This window comes from Geotrypetes seraphini, chromosome 15, assembly GCF_902459505.1.
Source record: "Geotrypetes seraphini chromosome 15, aGeoSer1.1, whole genome shotgun sequence".
NCBI classification, from domain to species: domain Eukaryota; kingdom Metazoa; phylum Chordata; class Amphibia; order Gymnophiona; family Dermophiidae; genus Geotrypetes; species Geotrypetes seraphini.
This window is the reverse complement of record NC_047098.1, coordinates 38182005-38201398: the sequence shown is the minus strand read 5'-3', so window position 1 is coordinate 38201398 and position 19394 is coordinate 38182005. Positions and strand designations below refer to the sequence as shown.

At 43.0% G+C, this 19394-nt stretch overlaps 1 protein-coding gene across 1 annotated transcript in view; it reads left to right on the top strand.

The window, feature by feature from the left end:
- LOC117349393 (transient receptor potential cation channel subfamily V member 3-like) overlaps positions 1–19394 on the top strand; it is a 114265-nt gene that overhangs the window by 63635 nt on the left and 31236 nt on the right. The window contains exons 13-15 of the mRNA XM_033922818.1: positions 4920–5078; positions 6284–6376; positions 6476–6546. Coding sequence (XP_033778709.1) covers positions 4920–5078; positions 6284–6376; positions 6476–6546 — 323 coding nt within the window. The remainder of the gene's footprint in view (positions 1–4919; positions 5079–6283; positions 6377–6475; positions 6547–19394) is intronic.

Genomic DNA, 19394 nt, shown 5'->3' with positions numbered 1-19394 from the left:
AGAAGCTCATTTTTTTCAAAATGTTCATCAATGTTTTCTTTTATCAGTGCTTCCGCCATTTTCCCCGGAATCGAAGTCAGGCTCACCGGCCTGTAGTTTCCCGGGTCACCTCTTGATCCCTTTTTAAAGATGGGCGTAACGTTGGCTATCTTCCAATCCTCCGGGATCACGCCTGTTTTCAGAGATAAGTCGCAAATTTGCTGAAGTAGTTCCGCTATCTCCTCCTTTAATTCCTTCAGAACCCTTGGATGTATCCCGTCCGGACCCGGGGATTTGTCAGTTTTTAGTCTTTCTATCTGCCTGCGGACGTCCTCAAGGCTCACTTCCATGGATGTTAATTTTTCTGCTTTACATCCGTTGAAGAATTGCTCAGGTTCTGGTATGTTGGACGTGTTTTCGTTTGTAAATACAGACGAGAAGAACACGTTAAGCCTTTCTGCCACTACCTTTTCCTCCTTCACCTCTCCCTTCCTGTTTCCGTCGTCCAGCGGTCCCACCTCCTCTCTAGCCGGCTGCTTCCCTTTAACATATCTAAAGAATGGTTTGAAATTTCTAGCTTCCCTGGCTAGCCTCTCCTCATACTCTTTTTTGGCTTTCCGAACCACACGGTGACATTCTTTTTGATACTTCCTGTGCTCTTTCCAGTTCCCCTCAGTTTTGTCTTTTTTCCATTTCTTGAATGAATTTTTCTTATTGCCTATCGCTTCCTTAACTATTTTGGTTATCCACGCCGGGTCTTTTGCTCGATTTTTTTTGCACCCCTTCCTGAATTTGGGGATATACAGATTTTGCGCCTCGTTCACCATGTCCTTGAAGAAGGACCAGGCATGATTTACCGTTTGTCATTTTTTGGAAGTGTTCTTAAGTTTCTTCCTTACCATTTCCTTCATTGCTTCGTAGTTTCCTTTCCTGAAGTTAAAAGTTGTCGCTATGGTTCTCTTTCCTTTCGGTATTCCTACCTCAACCTTGAACTTGATCATGTTATGATCAGTTTCCCAATAGTCCCACTATCTCTACTTCCTTTGCAGGTCCCCTTAACCCATTTAGGATTAGATCCAGAGTGGCATTTCCTCTCGTCGGTTCTCTAACAAGCTGCTCCATGAAGCAATCTTGTGTAGTTTCCAGGAATTCGGTCTCCCTAGAGCATTTCGAGCTTCCAAGACCCCAGTCTATCCCGGGGTAGTTGAAGTCTCCCATAATAACCGTGTTGCCGCTTTTGCATTCTCGCTTCATCTCGGCTTCCATTTCCTCATCGATATCTCTGGTTTGCCTGGGTGGACGATAATATAGGCCCATCTTTATTTCAGGCCCTTTCCTTCCTGGTATTTTAACCCTTAGTGATTCCAGCTTGTTATTCGTCTCTGCTGTGTCCATTCTTGCGGATTGTATGCTTTCTTTTATGTATAGGGCTATTCCACCTCCTTTTTATCCTGACCTGTCCTGGTGATAGAGCTTGTATCCCGGCAGTGCTGTATCCCATTTGCTTTCCTCATTCCACCATGTTTCAGAAATTCCAATGATGTCGCTGTCTTCTGCATTGGCCACGGCTTCTAGTTCCCCCATTTTGCTTCTTAGGCTCCTTGCATTAGCATATATGCACTTTAGTTCCTGGTATTTTGTTGTCCTCCTTTCCTTTCCCTGTGCTTCGGTCTTTATTTTCTTCTCTTTGGCTGCAAACATTCTAACCACTTCTTCTGGGTTAGTCAACTCCTGCAATTTGTCCCTTGTTTCTTCCCCTCAGTATCTTCACGGGATACCGTCTTCCGAATCATCGACGCTTGGTCAACTGTCGGCTTTCCCCTTCTTCTTAGTTTAAAGCCTGTTCTATTCCTCTCTTGACGTTGTTTGCTAGGAGTCTAGTTCCCGCCGCGCTCAGGTGCAGTCCATCTCTCCTGTAGAGCTTGCTCTTGCCCCAAAACACCGTCCAGTTCCTCACGAAGTGGAATCCTTCATCCTCACACCATCTCCTCATCCACGCATTTATTGATTGTAGTTCCTCTTGCCTTTTCACATCTGCCCTCGGTACCGGTAGGATCTCTGAGAACGCTATCTTCTGGGCCCTCATCCTCAGCTTCCTTCCCAGAGTCTTGAACTGTTCTATCAGTGTGCTTCTATTGTAGTCTCTCCTGCTGACATCATTCGTCCCGATGTGGATCACTACTGCGGTCTCTTCTATCTCCGCTCCTTCCATGATCATTCCAATTTTGTCCACGATGTCCTTGGTTCTTGCTCCCGGAAGGCAGGTCACCAGTCGATCCTCTCTCCCTCCTGCTATGTGGCTGTCCACATGCCTCAGGATCGAGTCTCCCACTAGGATCGCTGACTTTCCCTTCTTCCGTTCTCGCTTCGGTCTCTGGTCAGTGTCCTCGATGTGCTTCGCTCTTTCTTCTTCTGGGCCTCGACTAGCCAAATTCTCCCCCTCATGTGGTAGTCCTCTGTGGGTGTCATCTGTGAGGTAATCTGCTTCTTTGAGGTAATCTACTTCTTGCTCTCCCTTGCATGTTGGAATCGGTGTAGCTTCTTCTTTCATCTGAAGTTCATTCTCTTGAAAGAAGAAGCTACACCGATTCCAACATGCAAGGGAGAGCAAGAAGTAGATTACCTTAAAGAAGCAGATTACCTCACAGATGACACCCACAGAGGACTACCACATGAGGGGGAGAATTTGGCTAGTCGAGGCCCAGAAGAAGAAAGAGCGAAGCACATCGAGGACACTGACCAGAGACCGAAGCGAGATCTTTAAGTTTGTCCCCATACGCCTTATCACGAAGACCACACACCATTTTAGTAGCCTTCCTCTGGACTGACTCCATCCTTTTCATATCTTTTTGAAGATGCGGCCTCCAGAATTGTACACAATATTCTAAATGAGGTCTCACCAGAGTCTTATACAGAGGTATCAATACCTCCTTTATCCTGCTGGCCATACCTCTCTCTGTGCAACCTAGCATCCTTCTAGCTATTTGGCCACCTACAGATCATCACATACAATCACACCCAATTCCCGCTCTTCCGTCGTGCACATAAGTTCTTCAAGGGACTCGATGTGGAAGATGCCTGTGATGCTGGTTGGGTAAAGGACAGCTTCTTAGTTGGTTTTATCTGATGCAAGAATGACATTTATGTCGAAGGTGATGTCAATGCCATTACCATCAGTACCGATGGCATCGATTTGTCACCAGAAGCCATGACCTGTCAAAACAGTTTCTCTTGCTGAATGCGTCGAGTCATAAGAGAGCATTTTTGAAAAATAGAACAGTGGATGCAAGTATTTACTCGATGCTCCAGCCCCAGATACTAAATGCACCAGCTATGCAGGTCAGTGATAGAGATAGGCCACTGGCAATGAGTACACTTTTTGAACTTGCTAAAAGGCCTCAACATGTGAGGAAAAATCTCAGTGGCAAAGTAAAAAAAAAAACAATAGTTGTACCCCAAGAAGGAAACAACAAAGAGAAAAAGGCTTGACTGAGGAACAAAACAAAAAAAACAACAAGGCAATTTTTTTTTTTTTTTAAAGAAAAAACCATAGAAAAAATATTTCAAATAAAATTAAAATGAAACTAAAATGAAAGAAAATCAAGCCGAAAGGCAAAAAGTACTTTGACTGGGAAAGTAACTCGATTTGGACAGAGTCCAAAAAACAACTGTTTCACTCCATGGAAGACAAAGAACTGAGGAACTGCGAGCTGACGTTGGGCAGGAAGGCACTTGAGTGTGCACAGTGCAGGCAGTCTCGAAGCTTCGCAAAGCTTAAAGTGACAGTACACTTTAGCACTGTCTGTACTGGGCTCCATGGATGATGTCATCCACACGTGAGAATATGCTGCCTGCTTGTCCAAGGATAATCTACTATTTCAAATAGTAGAAAGTATAGGGGACACTCAATGAAATCAATTTTAAAATGAATAGGAGGAAATATTTTTTAACTCAATGAATAGTTAAGCTCTGGAACTCATTGCTGGAGGATGTGGTAACATTGGTAAGCGTATCTGGGTTTAAAAATAGTTTAGACAAATTCCTGGAGGAAAAGTCCATAGTCTGTTATTGAGAGAGACATGGGGAAGCCAGTGGAATGTTGCTATTATTTGGATTTCTGCCAGGTACTTGTGACCTGAATTGGCCACTGCTGCAAACAGGATACTGGGCTGACCCAGTATGGCTATTCTTATGTTCAGGATAGGGTCTATTCTTATGTTCAGGATAGGGTCTATCACTGAATATCCAGGTCTTAGTTAACTGGTAGCAGTCATTGTTTAAAGATATGCGACTGTCACTGGTTGAATATTGACCAGTAGGATGACAAGCTTCAACCAGAATACACCTTTTTCAACCTTTTTACACCTATGGACCGGCAGAAATAAAGAATTATTCTGTGGACCAGTATCGGTCCGTGGACCTGTGGTTGAACACTGGGCTAAGTTGGGGGCCAGGCCCCGCCCATCTCTACCCAGTCTCCACCCCAGACCCTGCCCCTGCCCCCATAATAGTACTAATTGCACCTTGCGCGTCCCATGCCTCATCTGGAAGCCTTCCCTCTGACATTGCAACATCAGAGAGAAGGCTTCCGGTGCAGGCGCAGGACGCCCGTAGGAGCCGTGGCTTTGTGCACTGAATCAGTGAGGAAGAAGGAGCTGGCTCGAAGATAACGCCGCATTGATCGCACCATGGAATGGTGGTTAAAGAATACTGTTTTGGGCCTGATACACGTGCTGGCCCTGTGGACCGCAGGAAATTTCTGTGGACCGGCACTGGTTGAAGAACACTGAACTAGATTACATCATCAGTTTAGGTTTGAGCCTTTTGTTATTGTGTATGAGTCTTGTCCACCAATTTTCTGCATTAGCTTGAAATCCCAGAGATGAAACTTAGCACAACATTTCAGTCTTGATGTGCACTGGGCCCATTCTTTGTTGCAGAATCACTATGAAATGCTGACTTTGGAGCCCCTGAACGACCTCCTTGAAGTGAAGTGGAAGAAGTTTGCTGCTGTAATGTTCTATATCAACACCATCTGGTACTTATTCTACATCACAACTTTTAGCTTGATCACATCTTGCCAATCACAAGCCATCCAGGTGAGGAACAGGGGCTACAGGGCTCTTCATTCTCTAGCACATGAGCAATTGGAAGATTTGCAGAGGATAGCAAGAGAAATTCACCAAATTGTTCCATTGTAGAAGAGAGACAACCAAGAAAAAAACAAAACCGTGGAAACGATGATCTTGATTAAAAGTGTATTATGAAAAGTCTTGATAGGTAAAAGCAATGCGTATACTTGACAAATCCATATAATACACGGTCAAATCTGTGGTATGGATCCAACAAAGTCCGTGTTTCGGTATTAGACAATCTTCTGGGGTCCGTTCTGGTTCAACCACAAAAAGTAGAAACGCCTGAAAGCATCCAAAATACTTTGTGATAAAAATCGGAGCGCAGCCAATGTGCCAATGTGGTGATCCGATTTTTATCACACAGTATTTTGGATGCTTTCAGGCGTTTCTATTTTTGTGGTTGAATCAGAATGGACCCCAGAAGAAGATTGTCTAATACCGATCCATACCACAGATTTGATACTGTGTACTATATGGATTTGTCACATATATGCATCGCTTTTACCAGTGAAGACATAAGAACATAAGATGTTGCCTCTGTTGGGTCAGACCAGAGGTCCATCGCGCCCAGCAGCCCGCTCCCGCGGCGGTCCATCAGGTCCATGACCTGTAAAGTGATCCTTTGTCTGAAACCCTTCATTCCCCTTTTTCTTTCTATCTATTAACCTTTCATAATCCTATCTCTACCTCTATCTGTATCCGTCAATCCCCAAATCCTTCAGGAATTTATCCAATCCCTCTTTGAAACCTCGTAATGTACTCTGTCCTATCACAACCTCCGGAAGCGCATTCCAGGTGTCCACCACCCTCTGGGTGATAAAGAATTTCCTAGCATTAGTTCTGAACCTGTCCCCTTTCAATTTCTCCGAGTGCCCTCTTGTTCTTGTGGTTCCCAATAGGCTGAAGAATCTGTCCCTCTCCACCTTCTCTATGCCTTTCATGACTTGTATGTCTCTATCACAATACAACTTTTTAGCAAGATCCTCGTTTCTACAGTTTTGTTTTGTTTTTTCTAGATTTGCAGAGGATGCCGTAATACTAGAGCCACAACTTGATATTTTCTATATGTGTTTGTTTGCTTATTTATTTGGCAATCTCTTTAAAGATTTCAAAAGAGCATGACAGAAATCAAATATTAGCAGTGCAGTTCTTTTGCTGCTTCGTTACAGACCTCCGAACCTGATTCCAAGTGTAAAGGTCCGTGGATCCTTGCTGGGCAGATTTACACAGCCTTGGTTGCTATCGTCATGCTGATGAGATGCGTAAGTCTAACCAATAGCGCTGCCTAACAGGCGCCTGAATCATGTTCTTCAGTGTTTGAGGTCTGACCTGTTAAAAGAAACATTATTGTTCTTTTCTAGACTGAAGAGATCATCCATATGTGTCCAATCAAGTTTACTTCTGCCATGAATGACATGATCTATATTTTATTGTAAGTGTCACTTATTTGTTGCTGGGGGAGGGGGGGAGGGGGGGAATCCTGATACATCAGTAGCTAGCATGTATCATTTCTTCCAAAACGTGATTTTTACATTCTTTTCACCTCACAAAGGGGTCCTTTAACTAAGCTGCGTTCAGGCATAATGTGTACCATAGGGCACGCCGAGGCATCCCACAGTACAATATACAGTGGTACCTTGGATTACGAACATAATCCGTTCCAGGAGCATGCTCGTAATCCAAAATGCTCGTTTATCAAAGCGAGTTTCCCCATAGGAAATACGTTCCCACCCCCCGAGGCCAAGCCGCTGCTCCTCCCCCCCCCCCCCGGCTCGCAAAGGCCCCCCCGCTCGAATCGGCCCCCCCCCCCCCCCCGCAAGAACAGGAACCCCCCGCCTGACCAACTTTAACTCACCCCCCCCTTTGGCACCAGCACGCAACCCACAAGTGCCGGTGCTGCTTGAATATCTTCTTCTTCCTAGTCTCTGCCGGCTTTGAGCATGCATCTGCGCATGCTCAAGCCCTTCTAATTCTCCCTCTCGCCGAGATTCTCGGCGAGAGGGAGAATTAGAAGGGCTTGAGCGTGCGCAGATGCATGCTCAAAGCCGGCAGAGACTGGGAAGAAGATCTTCAAGCGGCACCGGCACTTGTGGGCTGCGTGCTGGTGCCAAAGGGGGGTTGAGTTAAAGTTGGTCGGGCGGGGGGTTCCTGTTCTCGCGGGGGGGGGGTTCCAATTCGAGCGGGAGGGGGCCCTTTGCGAGCGGGGGGGAGCGATGCCGGTTATCAGGGGGTGCTTGCAAATCGAGTCAACACTCGGTTTGCAAGACACGTTTTGCGAGAATGTTTTGCTCGTCTTGCAAAACACTCGCAAACCGGGTTACTCACAAACCGAGGTTTGACTGTATTCCAAACATGTGCGAACTACCCATGTTCTAAATATTTTTTACATTTTTCCCGAGAGGGGTGTGTCAGGGGCATTTTTCTGCTAAATTATCATTTCAGCATTGCCATGCACTAACTGATTAGCACACGATTAGCAAGTGAGCCCTTACCATCATCTATATTGTGGGCGGTAAGGGTCAGATTCTGTATAGCATGCCTACATTAGGATGCCAAGTAATGCCTACCTTTGGAATCTGCGTGCCACCTTTTTAAAATTGGTGTGGTAACTGACCGTGCCACTTTTCAGCCAATTAAAAAAAAAATAAAAAGTAAATTACCAATTAAGAGTTCCATATGGAACTCTTAGGACACCTAGCAATGCCTAAGGTGAGGTGCCCTTCGATGCCTATCTGAAAAGTAGGATGGTTAGGGGTGGAGAATAGGCGTGGTTGACTTAGGTAATGCTAGGCATCTGAGTTAGGTGCCAGTAAATTAGGCCAAGTAATACATGGCCTAATGTACTGGCGCCTACCTCTAAGATTCAAGCGACACTTAAAGATGCCTAGGCATCACTAGGTGGGATTCTATAAAGGATGCCTAATGGTTGATTGACAACCACATGGAGCAGTGCCTACGATGTAGAAGTGCTTAGGTGCTATATATATAGAATCTGGCCGTAAGGGTTCACACAGTAACCTTTTTTAATGGCTGCACACAAATGGTAACATTGGCACATGGCCATTAATTGAGAAAATGGAAAATCAGCCATTTTCTGGCTATGGTAGAAATGGCCTTAGCATGCAGAAAAGGCCCACATAAAGGCATTTTAAGGCCACTTTCTACCACAACTTTGTAAAAGGACCTCATAGAAAATTCTTGTACAGCTGAATATTTTGGTTGAATTGTACTCTTCTGTTCTTTTTTGAAAACCAGTTTAATGCCATTATTTTCTCAGTAGCAAAGGCAGGACAACAGATCCCAGAATACTGTACAGTTAAAGAAATGTGCATCCCCATGTTAGATAGAATGTAGAAATGAGAAAAATATATCCAGGTCAGAAGAATTAAATTAAATTAAAAAATTAAAATTAAACTTGTACAAATCAGATAGTATTTTAAAAAGGATCTGCCAGCACGGAACCTTTTCTAAAATACATACAGGAGTCCATGTGTGTTTACTTTCACATGTAGTAGGAAGAGCCATTTTGCAAAGAGACACATCGAGACCTTAGGATTACAGGGTTCTAAGTGACAATTTTCAGTATTTTTAACTCCGATGACTTCCGGGTTCTATCTGACATGTAGATGTTACAACACTCATGAGGATTTATTGCAACTTTACCATTCCTTCATTTCATAAGAAATTACATGGTTCTATGTACAGAAATTACTCTATACATGGGATTACAAGGTTCTAATGGCGAGCCAACTTTCAGTACAATTAGAACCATGTAATTCTAAGGTCACGACATGGAAAACTAGAACATTAACCCATATAAATTGGCATTCTACAATCTACACCAGTGGTCTCCAACCTCTTCCATGTAAAGGGCTACAAAGAGAACATGAGAAAACTCTGAGGGCCACCAAAAGATTAGGCTTATAAATGTAATTTTAAGTTTGATTCTACAAGCATACCATACTCAAAATGAAAGATTATGCAGGTAAGTGCACAAAACATAGCCACTACATTTCAGTCCACCTTGGTGTAAAGCACCATAGATCTTTGGGGGGCAATTTCTATAAAAGGTATCCCGATTGTAGGTAGAAGTAGGCATTCTACCATTCTCTAAGCAGCCAATCAGGACATTTTATTAAAAAAAACAAAACAAAACAGAACAACCCAGAGACATGCCACCTACACTGTAGGTGCCTATCGTGGGTGCAGAGAGATGCCTAGGAATGCTTAAGCTTGCCCAAGATTGAGCGTGGTTTTACCTGAAAATGGCCTTGGGCGAGCTTAAGTGGCCCTAGGTTTCTCCCTAGGGCTGCCATAGGCGCCTGAAATGCAGGTCATCAAAATGCTGGCCTACATTTCAAATAGACACGGCCACTAAGCTGATGGCGTCAAAGAAATCTCCCTGCCACAATCAATTGAGTGATCATGGCAGAGAACCAACAACCCCCTCCCCCGCAAGTTGGCCAGCAGGAGGAATGTTCACTCCCTCCCACTGCCATCCTGACCCCCCCCACACACACCCCGACACCATCTGTGGCAGGAGGGATGCCCACTCCCTCCTGCCATTTGCTCTGTCAATCCCTCGAACCCACAACACTCACCTGACACTCCCTAATACCCATCTGACATTCCCAAATGGCTGGCATTCCCCTTTCCAGTGCATTCTAGGATGCACAGGGGAGGGGGCCTAATGGTCTAATTGGTCCAGATGCCTAAGGTCCCTCCCACAGGAGGAATCTTAGGTATCTAACCAGTTGGAGTCTTAGGCCACTCCCACTCACTATAGGAGGGGCCTTAGGCACCTGGGCCAATCGTAGCCTTAGCCTTTTTAAAATACTATCTGATTTGTACAAGTTTAATTTTAATTTTTTAATTTAATTTAATTTAATTCTTCTGACCTGGATATATTTTTCTCATTTCTACATTCTATCTAACATGGGGATGCACATTTCTTTAACTGTACAGTATTCTGGGATCTGTTGTCCTGCCTTTGCTACTGAGAAAATAATGGCATTAAACTGGTTTTCAAAAAAGAACAGAAGAGTACAATTCAACCAAAATATTCAGCTGTACAAGAATTCTCCTTGGTGCATCCCAGATTACACCAGGAAGGGGAAGGCCTGCCATTTTGGAAGAAGTGGGCCTCCTGGCAGGAGGGATTGGGCATCATTCTTGCCATCCATCTCCTAAAGGTATGGGGGGGGTGTTGAGGGCTGAGAGAGTGTTGGGAAGTGCCGGGTGGGTGTTGGGGAGTGTCAAGGGGTTCGTGGAAAATTCTGGACTTAATTCTAAATGGACTACGATGACCGGCACAAGGTGTAGAAGTAGAAGGGATGTAGGGAAGCAGTAATCACAATATGATCCACTTCAACCTGGACATGGGGGCTAAACATCGATCCTGAACAACAGCCATGGCACTGAACTTCCAAAAAGGGAATTACAAAGGGATGAGACTCATGGTCCCTTTTTAAGAATACAGTCACCGAGGTGCAAAATCTATATATACCACGTATCAACAAGGGATCCAAGAGGAAAAATAACAAGGAACCGGCATGGCTCACTGTAGCGGTGAAGGAAGCGATCAGAGACAAGAAGACTTCGTTTAAGGAGTGGAAAAGGTCAAAAATGGATGAAAACTGGAAAAGCACAAACAACATCAAAGCAAGTGCCATAAGGCAGTAAGAGGGGCCAAAAAAGACTACGAGGAAAAAATATCCAAGGAGGCAAAAAACCTCAAGCCGTTCTTTCGATATATAAAGAGGAAATGACCCGCGAAGGAAGCAGTGGGTCACCGTACATGAAGAAGGCCACAGTACTACTCGAAAGGGTCCAGAGAAGAGCAACTAAAATGGTTAAGGGGCTGGAGGAGTTGCCGTACAGTAAAAGATTAGAGAAATTGTGCCTCTTCTCTCTTGAAAAGAGGAGAATGAGAGGGGACATGATCAAAACATTCAAAATAATGAAGGGAATAGACTTAGTAGATAAAGATAGGTTGTTCACCCTCTCCAAGGTAGAGAGAATGAGAGGGCACTCTCTAAACCTTAGAGAGTGCCCTCTCGTTATCTCTACCTTGGAGAGGGTGAAGTTAGAGTCTAAAGTTAAAAGGGGATAGATTCCGTACAAATGTAAGGAAGTTCTTCTTCACCCAGAGAGCGGTAGATAACTGGAACACTCTTCCGGAGGCTGTTATAGGGGAAAACACCCTCCAGGGATTCAAGACAAAGTTAGACAAGTTCCTGCTGAACCAGAACGTATGCAGCTAAGGCTAGTCTTAGTTAGGGATCTGGTCTTTGACCTAAGGGCCACCACGTGAGTGGACTGCTGGACAAGTTTCCAAGTTTATTTGTTCTTTGATATACCGTTTATCAAAAATATACCTATACGGTTTACAATTATCAGAGTATTGTTAAAATTAAATTAAAACTTTAAAACTTTAAAATTAAAATAGGAGAAAAAAGAAAAGTGGGAGGGGGGATGACAAGACATATAGACATACTGGAATAAAAAGGGAAAAGTGGGAGATGAGAAGAGCTTAAATACAATGGCAAAAATAAAATACAAAAAAGGGAGGAAAGAAACAGGGAGGCATTAATACATTAGGTTAGGGGTCGCTTCAGAAGAAGCGTTTTTTGGTTGTTTTTTTTTAATTCGGTACTGCCGAATACAAGGAAGCTGTTTGGGCTCGCAGAGAAAAGTCAAATTGAGAAAGCGTCTTTGAAGAGGAATGTTTTTAAATTACATTTGAATTTTTCAAGGGATGTTTCTTGTCTGAGATCTAATGGAAGGTTGTTCCATAGCATAGGAGCAGTGACTATATATTCTGTAAGGTAGAATCAAGAAATAGTTCGCGAATAGGAGAATAGAGAATAGGTTTTGGATAGTGGAACATAGATTCCGGGAATAAGTAGTTTATCTATGAATGCTGGTGAATTGGACTGCTTGGTTTTAAATGTTAACAGAAGCATTTTGTGGGTGATGCGGTGAGGATGGGTGGGTGAGCTTTGCGAAGGAGGGGAGTCACGTGGTCAAAATTTTTAGCTTTGTAAATAAGCTTGACTGCAGTATTTTGTAAAAGTTGTAACTGACGGATTTCTTTTTGAGTAATTCCTTGATAAGGCATTGCAGTAGTCAGTGTTGGAAATGACAAGGGAGTGAATTAGAATATCGATGGAGGAGGGATCTAATAAAGAAAGAATAGATCGGATAAGCCTTAATTTGTAAAAGCATTCTGAATAACATTGCTAATTTGGTAGTGAAAGTTGAGATCTTCATCAATAATAACTCCTAGGAGTTTAATTTTAATGTCATGTTGAATAGTGCATGAATCTACACTGATCGGATGGTTCAGAAAGCTTTTTGGGGAAGTAGAGAAAAATACACTCTTGAATTTAGAAATGTTTAAAGAAAGCTTATTTTGCCAAAGCCAAGAGTTGATCAGGTTGAGTTTATTATTAATTTCTTTTATTTCAGCTAATGTAGTAGTGTTTAGGGGGGGTGAAGTAATTGAATATTGTTGGCATATGCAAAGACTGTGCCAAAGTAAGAAGGGGGCTCATAAAGATATTGAAGAGAAGGGGAGAGAGAATGAATCCTTGTGGAATGCCATAGGTTTGAGTTATTGTGGATGACGTGGTATTATTAAATTGGACTTTATAGTTACAATTTTGAAAATAGGATGTGAACAATTGTAATGAGGTCCCTGTGATACCTATGGTTTGTAATCTATTAAGCAGTAAGGTGTGGTCTATGGTATCAAAAGCAGATGTCAGATCAAGTGATATCAGGAGAACAGACTTGCAGTGGTCTTGGAAGTAGCGAATATTTGTAACTAGTCCGATTAGTCAAAGTTCAGTAGAGTGATGGGCTCAAAAACCTGTTTGGTATAGGGGTGTAAAGCGTTTGTTTTTCTGACAAAGTTAGAGAGTTGATTGAAAACCAGCTTTTCGGTTAATTTAGCCAGGAATGGTAGATTAGAAATGGGTCGGTAATTGCTGGTTTCTTCTTCAGAAATCTTAGATTTGATCCTAGGGAATACTACTGCTGAATTCCATAAATTAGGCATGAAACCTCTAGAGCAGTGTTCTTCAACCACCAGTCCATGGACTGGTGCCGGTCCACAGAAATTTCCTGCCGGTCCACAGGGCCGACATGTGCATCAGGCCCAAAACTGTGTTCTTCAACTGCCGGTCCGCGGTGCGATCGATGCGTTGTTAATAAGATTATATTGTGTATATAGATGAAAAATGAATGGAAAAAAATAGTGTTACAATTAGGACTATGGGGGCAGGGTCTGGGGTGGAGATTGGATAGAGATGGGCAGGGTCTGGCCCACAACTTAGCCCAGTGTTCTTCAACCGCCGGTCTGCGAATCGATGCTGGTCCACAAAATAATTATTTTATTTCTGCCGGTCCATAGGTGTAAAAAGGTTGAAAAATATTGCTCTAGAGAGACTTTTATTGATCATTTTGTTGAGAAAGGGGCCAAATATTGAGAAGAATATTTTTATAATGTTGGGTGGTATAGTTTCGAGGGAATTGTTTGTGATGTTTAGGGTCTGAATAGTTCTCTGAATCTCGTTAAGTGAAGGTAGGCGAAAATCTGAGAGTGAACTAGAAGAGAGAATGTTTTCTGAGATAGAGAGGTTTAATGATTCATATTCAATATGGTTAGAGAGTTTTGGAAGTACAGTGCTGATTTTATTTTCAAAGTAGTTTGCGAGGTCCTGAGCAAAGGATTGGTTAGCGTTTGGAGGTGATTTTATTGGCATATGGAGAGAGGGACTGGACGATAGAATAGAGAGCGGATGAGTTGTGGGCTGCAGCTATGTGTTTGGCGTAGTATTGTTTCTTTGCTGTCTGTATTGTAGTTTTGTAGTGAGTTGCTTGGTCTTTATATTTACACAGCATAGAAGTAGAGCGTTTGCGTCTCCATAGGCGTTTGGTGGAACATAACTGGAGTTGGAAAAGGGATAATTCAGTGGTGTACAGGGTTTCTTTTTTGAGTTGTGGGTTTTAGTATGGGTCATTAGGGGGGCCATTGTGTTTATCAAACGTCAGAGTGCTGTTCTACAGCTAGGGTGGAAAATTCATCAATATGAAGGTCGAGGTTATTGTTAATTGAGGATGGAGTAATATTGCTATAGTCACGAGTATTATAGGTGTGTGTGTTGGTTTGGATCCTGTCAATTGGGTATGGCAAAAGTAGACTGATAAAGAGAATGATCTGTCCAAGGAAGGGGATGAATTTGCTGATTCGTAAACCTAGATGAGAATGAATCGTGAATGAAAATCATATCGAGTGTATGACCCAGCAGTGGCAATTCTTATGTTCTTAATAGGTTTAGCACCAGAAAGAAGTGAGCATCCCTCATTCCGTGGACAGTGTCGGGGGGAGGGGGGTTCCCTGCTGCTGCTGCTGCTGTTGCTGCTCAATTGATTGCAGCAGGGAGATTCTCTTGTCGCGATCAGCTGATGGCAAGGGATCAGGCGCAATTCTCTTACCAGTGCCTGTGACATGGGCGCCGGTTAGAGAATCAGGGTGTTTAGGTGGGGTTAGGCATCTATCCGTTAGGACAGATGCGATTCTGTATAGAACACCGGTATGAGATTCTCAGCAGCCATTTAGGCAGCTGCTGAGACAGGCGTCCTATATAGAGTTTAACCCTTTCTCTACTTTTCAAACTTATCATACCAATATAAAAATGGGAGCAACCAGTAAACATGTAATTTTACTTTGCTTAGATTTTTTGGGCTGAGCTGGAGCAGACCTGCACTGTTCAGAGTTTTTGCTGCTATTGCAGGTACGAAAAAGCCCCATATAGCTCCGCTGTGTCTTGTGTGATGGCATGATCACATTGAAGTGCATGTGTTCACACACATGGGGCGAGGTGAGTTGGCCAGCATTTGTGTGTGTGTGCTTGCATGAGCATGTGCTTCAATGTGATCATGTAGGCACACACAACCCTGTGGAGTTTCACAGGGTCTTTACCGTCCCCATAGTAGTGATGGGAATCACAAAAATGACTGCTGGGGCCTTATGTTTAGGGTTAACATATGTCTGGATTTACCTGAACATATACTTTCTTCAGAAGACTGTCTAGATGTCTGGATGGATTTTGAAAACCCGGCACTTTTGTCCAGGTTGTGGAAGGCCCTAGCTCTGACGGAGCTCAGGACTGTATCTGGAGGGCCTCTTGAGTATGCGCAAATGTGACGTACATGCATGTGACATCATCGCATTGCATCTGTGCATGCTCAGAGGCCTTTCAGATGCAGCCCTGAGCTCGGGGAAGAAGAGGAGATGAGGTTTGTGTGGGGGCGGGGCTGGGGCAGTACAGGGTGGGGCTGGGGCGGGACCATGTGTCCTCTTTTTTTTTTTTCTGAAAAAGTATGGAAGCCCTACTCATGCAGCCCTAGGGCTGCACATTGGAGACCACCGATCCACACTGTCTAAGTGTCAGCACTATATTATTTTTGTTGCATCCAGGTGCAACAGACATGTCTCTGTCCTCCGAGAGCTTGCTAAATGGGACAACAAAGGATTAAGTGAGTTGCCATGATCATAGGGAACCACAGTGGGATTTGAATTGGGCTACCCCGGTTCTCAGCCCACTAGTCTAAACATTAAGCTGCTTCTTCACTTACATGTTTATGCTTGCCATTTTTTAAGTGGCATAATGTATACACATTGCTAATGTGTGGCGCAGCAGTTAAAACTACATCCTCAGCACCCTGAGGCTATGGGTTCAAATCCCTCACTGCTCCTAGTGGTTCTGGGCAAGTCACTTAATCCCCTCATTGCCCCAGGTATACTAGAAAGAGTTTGAGCCTATCGGGACAGATAGGGAAATAGGAATTTTACCCAGCCAAATAAATTTTGTAAGTGTACTATTTAATTTTCTATAAAAGGAACCCTGAAAAAAAACTGGCAACATACCCATTTGAAAACATACCCCCTCCAGTTTGAAAATACATAAGAATTGAGGCCTCTTAATTTATTTATTCTTATGTATTTTCAAACTGGAGGGGGTATGTTTTCAAATGGGTATGTTGCCAGTTTTTTTTCAGGGTTCCTTTTATAGAAAATTAAATAGTACACTTACAAAATTTATTTGGCTGGGTAAAATTCCTAGAATTGCTTTAGTATCTCTACAAAAGCCAATTACAGAGGAAGGGATAAATTTTCCCAATTTTTATAGGTATCATCAATCCTATATTATGCGTCAGGGTATGTATTGGGTCCTCCCAGAGCTCATGGAAGAGATCCCAGATTGGTTGAGTTTGGAATGGCAACTCATGTTTCCTCTGTGATTATCTAAAACCTTTGAAACTTGGCTAAAGTACAAGACACCATTACCCACAACAGGTAATATAGAGAGGTATCAGGGAACTCAAGTGCTCACAGCTAAAAGCCCGATGTTTGTATCAAGGCTAATAACTACAAAGTGAGCTATCATTAGAAACATAGAAACATAGAAAGATGACGGCAGAAAAGGGCCACAACCCATCAAGTCTGCCCACCCTACTGACCCACCCCATTAAGTCTGAATGCTGATGACCTAGTTCCTTAACTCTCGTAGGGATCCCACGTGGATGTCCCATTTATTCTTAAAGTCGAGCACATTGGTGGCCTCGACCACCTGCACTGGAAGTCTGTTCCAGTGATCTACCACCCTTTCTGTGAAAAAATACTTCCTGGTGTCATCATTAAATTTCCCTCCTCTGAGTTTGAGCGGGTGCCCCCTTGTGACCGAGAGTCCCTTGGGAAAGAATAAGTCATTTTCCACTTCGATATGACCTGTGATGTACTTAAACGTCTCAATCATGTCACCCCTTTCCCTACGCTCCTCTAGAGTGTAGAGCTGCAACTTGCCCAGTCTTTCTTCGTATGAGAGACCCTTGAGTCCGGAGACCATCCTAGTGGCCATCCGCTGGACCGACTCAGCCCGAAGCACATCTTTACGGTAATGTGGCCTCCAGAATTGCACACAGTATTCCAGGTGAGGTCTCACCATGGTTCTGTAAAGTGGCATTATGACTTCAGGTTTGCGGCTAATGAAACTTCTTTTGATACATCCCATCATTTGTCTTGCCTTAGATAAGGCCTTCTCAACTTGTTTGGCAGCCTTCATGTCTGCACTGATGATTACTCCTAAGTCCCGTTCTTCTGAAGTCTTAGCCAGTGTTTCTCCATTCAAGGTATAAGTTCTGCATGGATTTCTGGTACCAAGATGCATGACCTTACATTTCTTAGCGTTGAAGCCCAGCTGCCACGTCGAGGACCAGTTTTCCAACGTGATCAGATCCTGCGTCATATTATCCTTGAGAATGCTTTCTCTTACTATATTACACAGTTTGGCGGCGTCGGCGAACAGTGCTACTTTACCCTGAAGCCCTCGGGTCAAGTCACTTATGAATATGTTGAAAAGGGATGGTCCCAGGACTGAGCCCTGCGGCACTCCGCTAGTCACCTCCGATGTCTCAGAGAGGGTGCCGTTGACCACCACCCTCTGAAGTCTTCCACTCAGCCAATCGTTGACCCATGCAGTTAGTTTCTCACCTAACCACATCGATTTCATCTTGTGCAATAGTCTGCGGTGTGGGACACTGTCAAAAGCTTTACTGAAATCCAAGTACACTATGTCCAGAGACTCTCCCGAGTCTAACTTTCCCGTCACGCATACACTCTCTAAGTTTTTTTAATGTATTATTTTATATAATTTAGTGATTTCCTATGCCATGCTTTCTCATTGTAAGATTCAATATAGAAGTACTTAGCTTCAATGTATAATCTTAACGACAGAAGATCTCCGTTTTGCTCCTATCGTTATACGGGAGCTTCGTCAGGACAGGCGCCACAGGCAGCACTATTTACACCGCCGGCGCCACAAAATCACATTTGTTAAAGAATCTAGCGTCATAGAGACACGAGCATTACAGTGTCCAGCCCCAACTAGGAGCCTGATCCTGATCTTGTACTTTAGCCAAGTTTCAAAGGTTTTAGTGTGTCTCATAATATTTTGGAGTGTCCTCTGCGATTATGCCACGTTCTTAGTATCAAAATGCCTAGGTTATATAAAGAAAACAGAATATTAGTAGATACATGGAAAACCTTAAGATATGTGAGTAATTTCACACCTATTCCAATACACAAATCTTGGCTGAACTCCAAGATTCAAATTGGCGGATTTAAGGTCATCTGGAAGTATTGGATGATTGCAGGCATATGTATTTTAGATGATGCTTGATTTTTCACAGTTGCAACATAAATTTGGTCTTAGTAAAACACAAAGTTTTAGGTGGTTGCAATTGAAGCAGGCCATTCAGGTAGGGTTCCCTGAATTGAAAGATCTTAATAATCAATATAGTTTAGAATTCTTGTGCTTTCAGGTGGACTTCCTGGGACACCAGGCTCAGTGGTATAAATTGATAGCTGGATTTATAAATAAGAAACTAAAAACTGGTCTTAGGGACATTTGGAGCATTGAGATTAAGCATCAAATGGCCACGAATTTGGACTTGGAAGTGAGATGTGCAGTGTCTGCATCTATGAGACAAACTTGGGTTTTTTTCTATTACATAGAGCTTTCTGGACCCCAGTTCGTTTACAAAAGTTGGATAGCTCTAAGTCTAATAGATGTTGGCATTGTCATCTCGAAGCAGGAACTTTAGATCATTTATTCTATTGTCCATTCATACTGGCTTTTTGAAAATCAATCTGGGGGCCAAATAAATTGTTTACTAGAAAATCCAGTGGCATTGTCGTATGATACTGTACTATTTGGCATGTCAATGAGGGCTAAGAGCCAAATATCTGCAAAAAATAATAAGCTTTTACTTATTATGACAGGAGTTGCTATACAACAGATTACGAGTAATTGGAAGAACTGGAATAGATTGAATTATAGTTTCTGGTGGAATTCTTTGTCATATATTTAAAATGGAAAAAGTAATAGCTACACAGCAGGGGCATTTAAGAAAATTTCAAGATGTTTGGGAGCCTTTAACAAATTATTGTAATGAGTGATTACCGTTTTTCCCTTAATATTGCATGTCCAAGAATGGGGGTGGGGGTGGGGTAGCTTATGGTTTTTATATAAATGTAAGGAATGTTAGGAAAAAATTTATTATGTTCTATATGCTTAAAATTTTGTCATGGAAAGGGAGGGAGGGGGGAGATAAGATTTAAAATGGATTAATGCAGAATATTAAGTGTTGTATCTAAGTGAAAATGTTTTTAATTGATGATAACACTTATAAGTTTTAAAAATGAATAAAGAT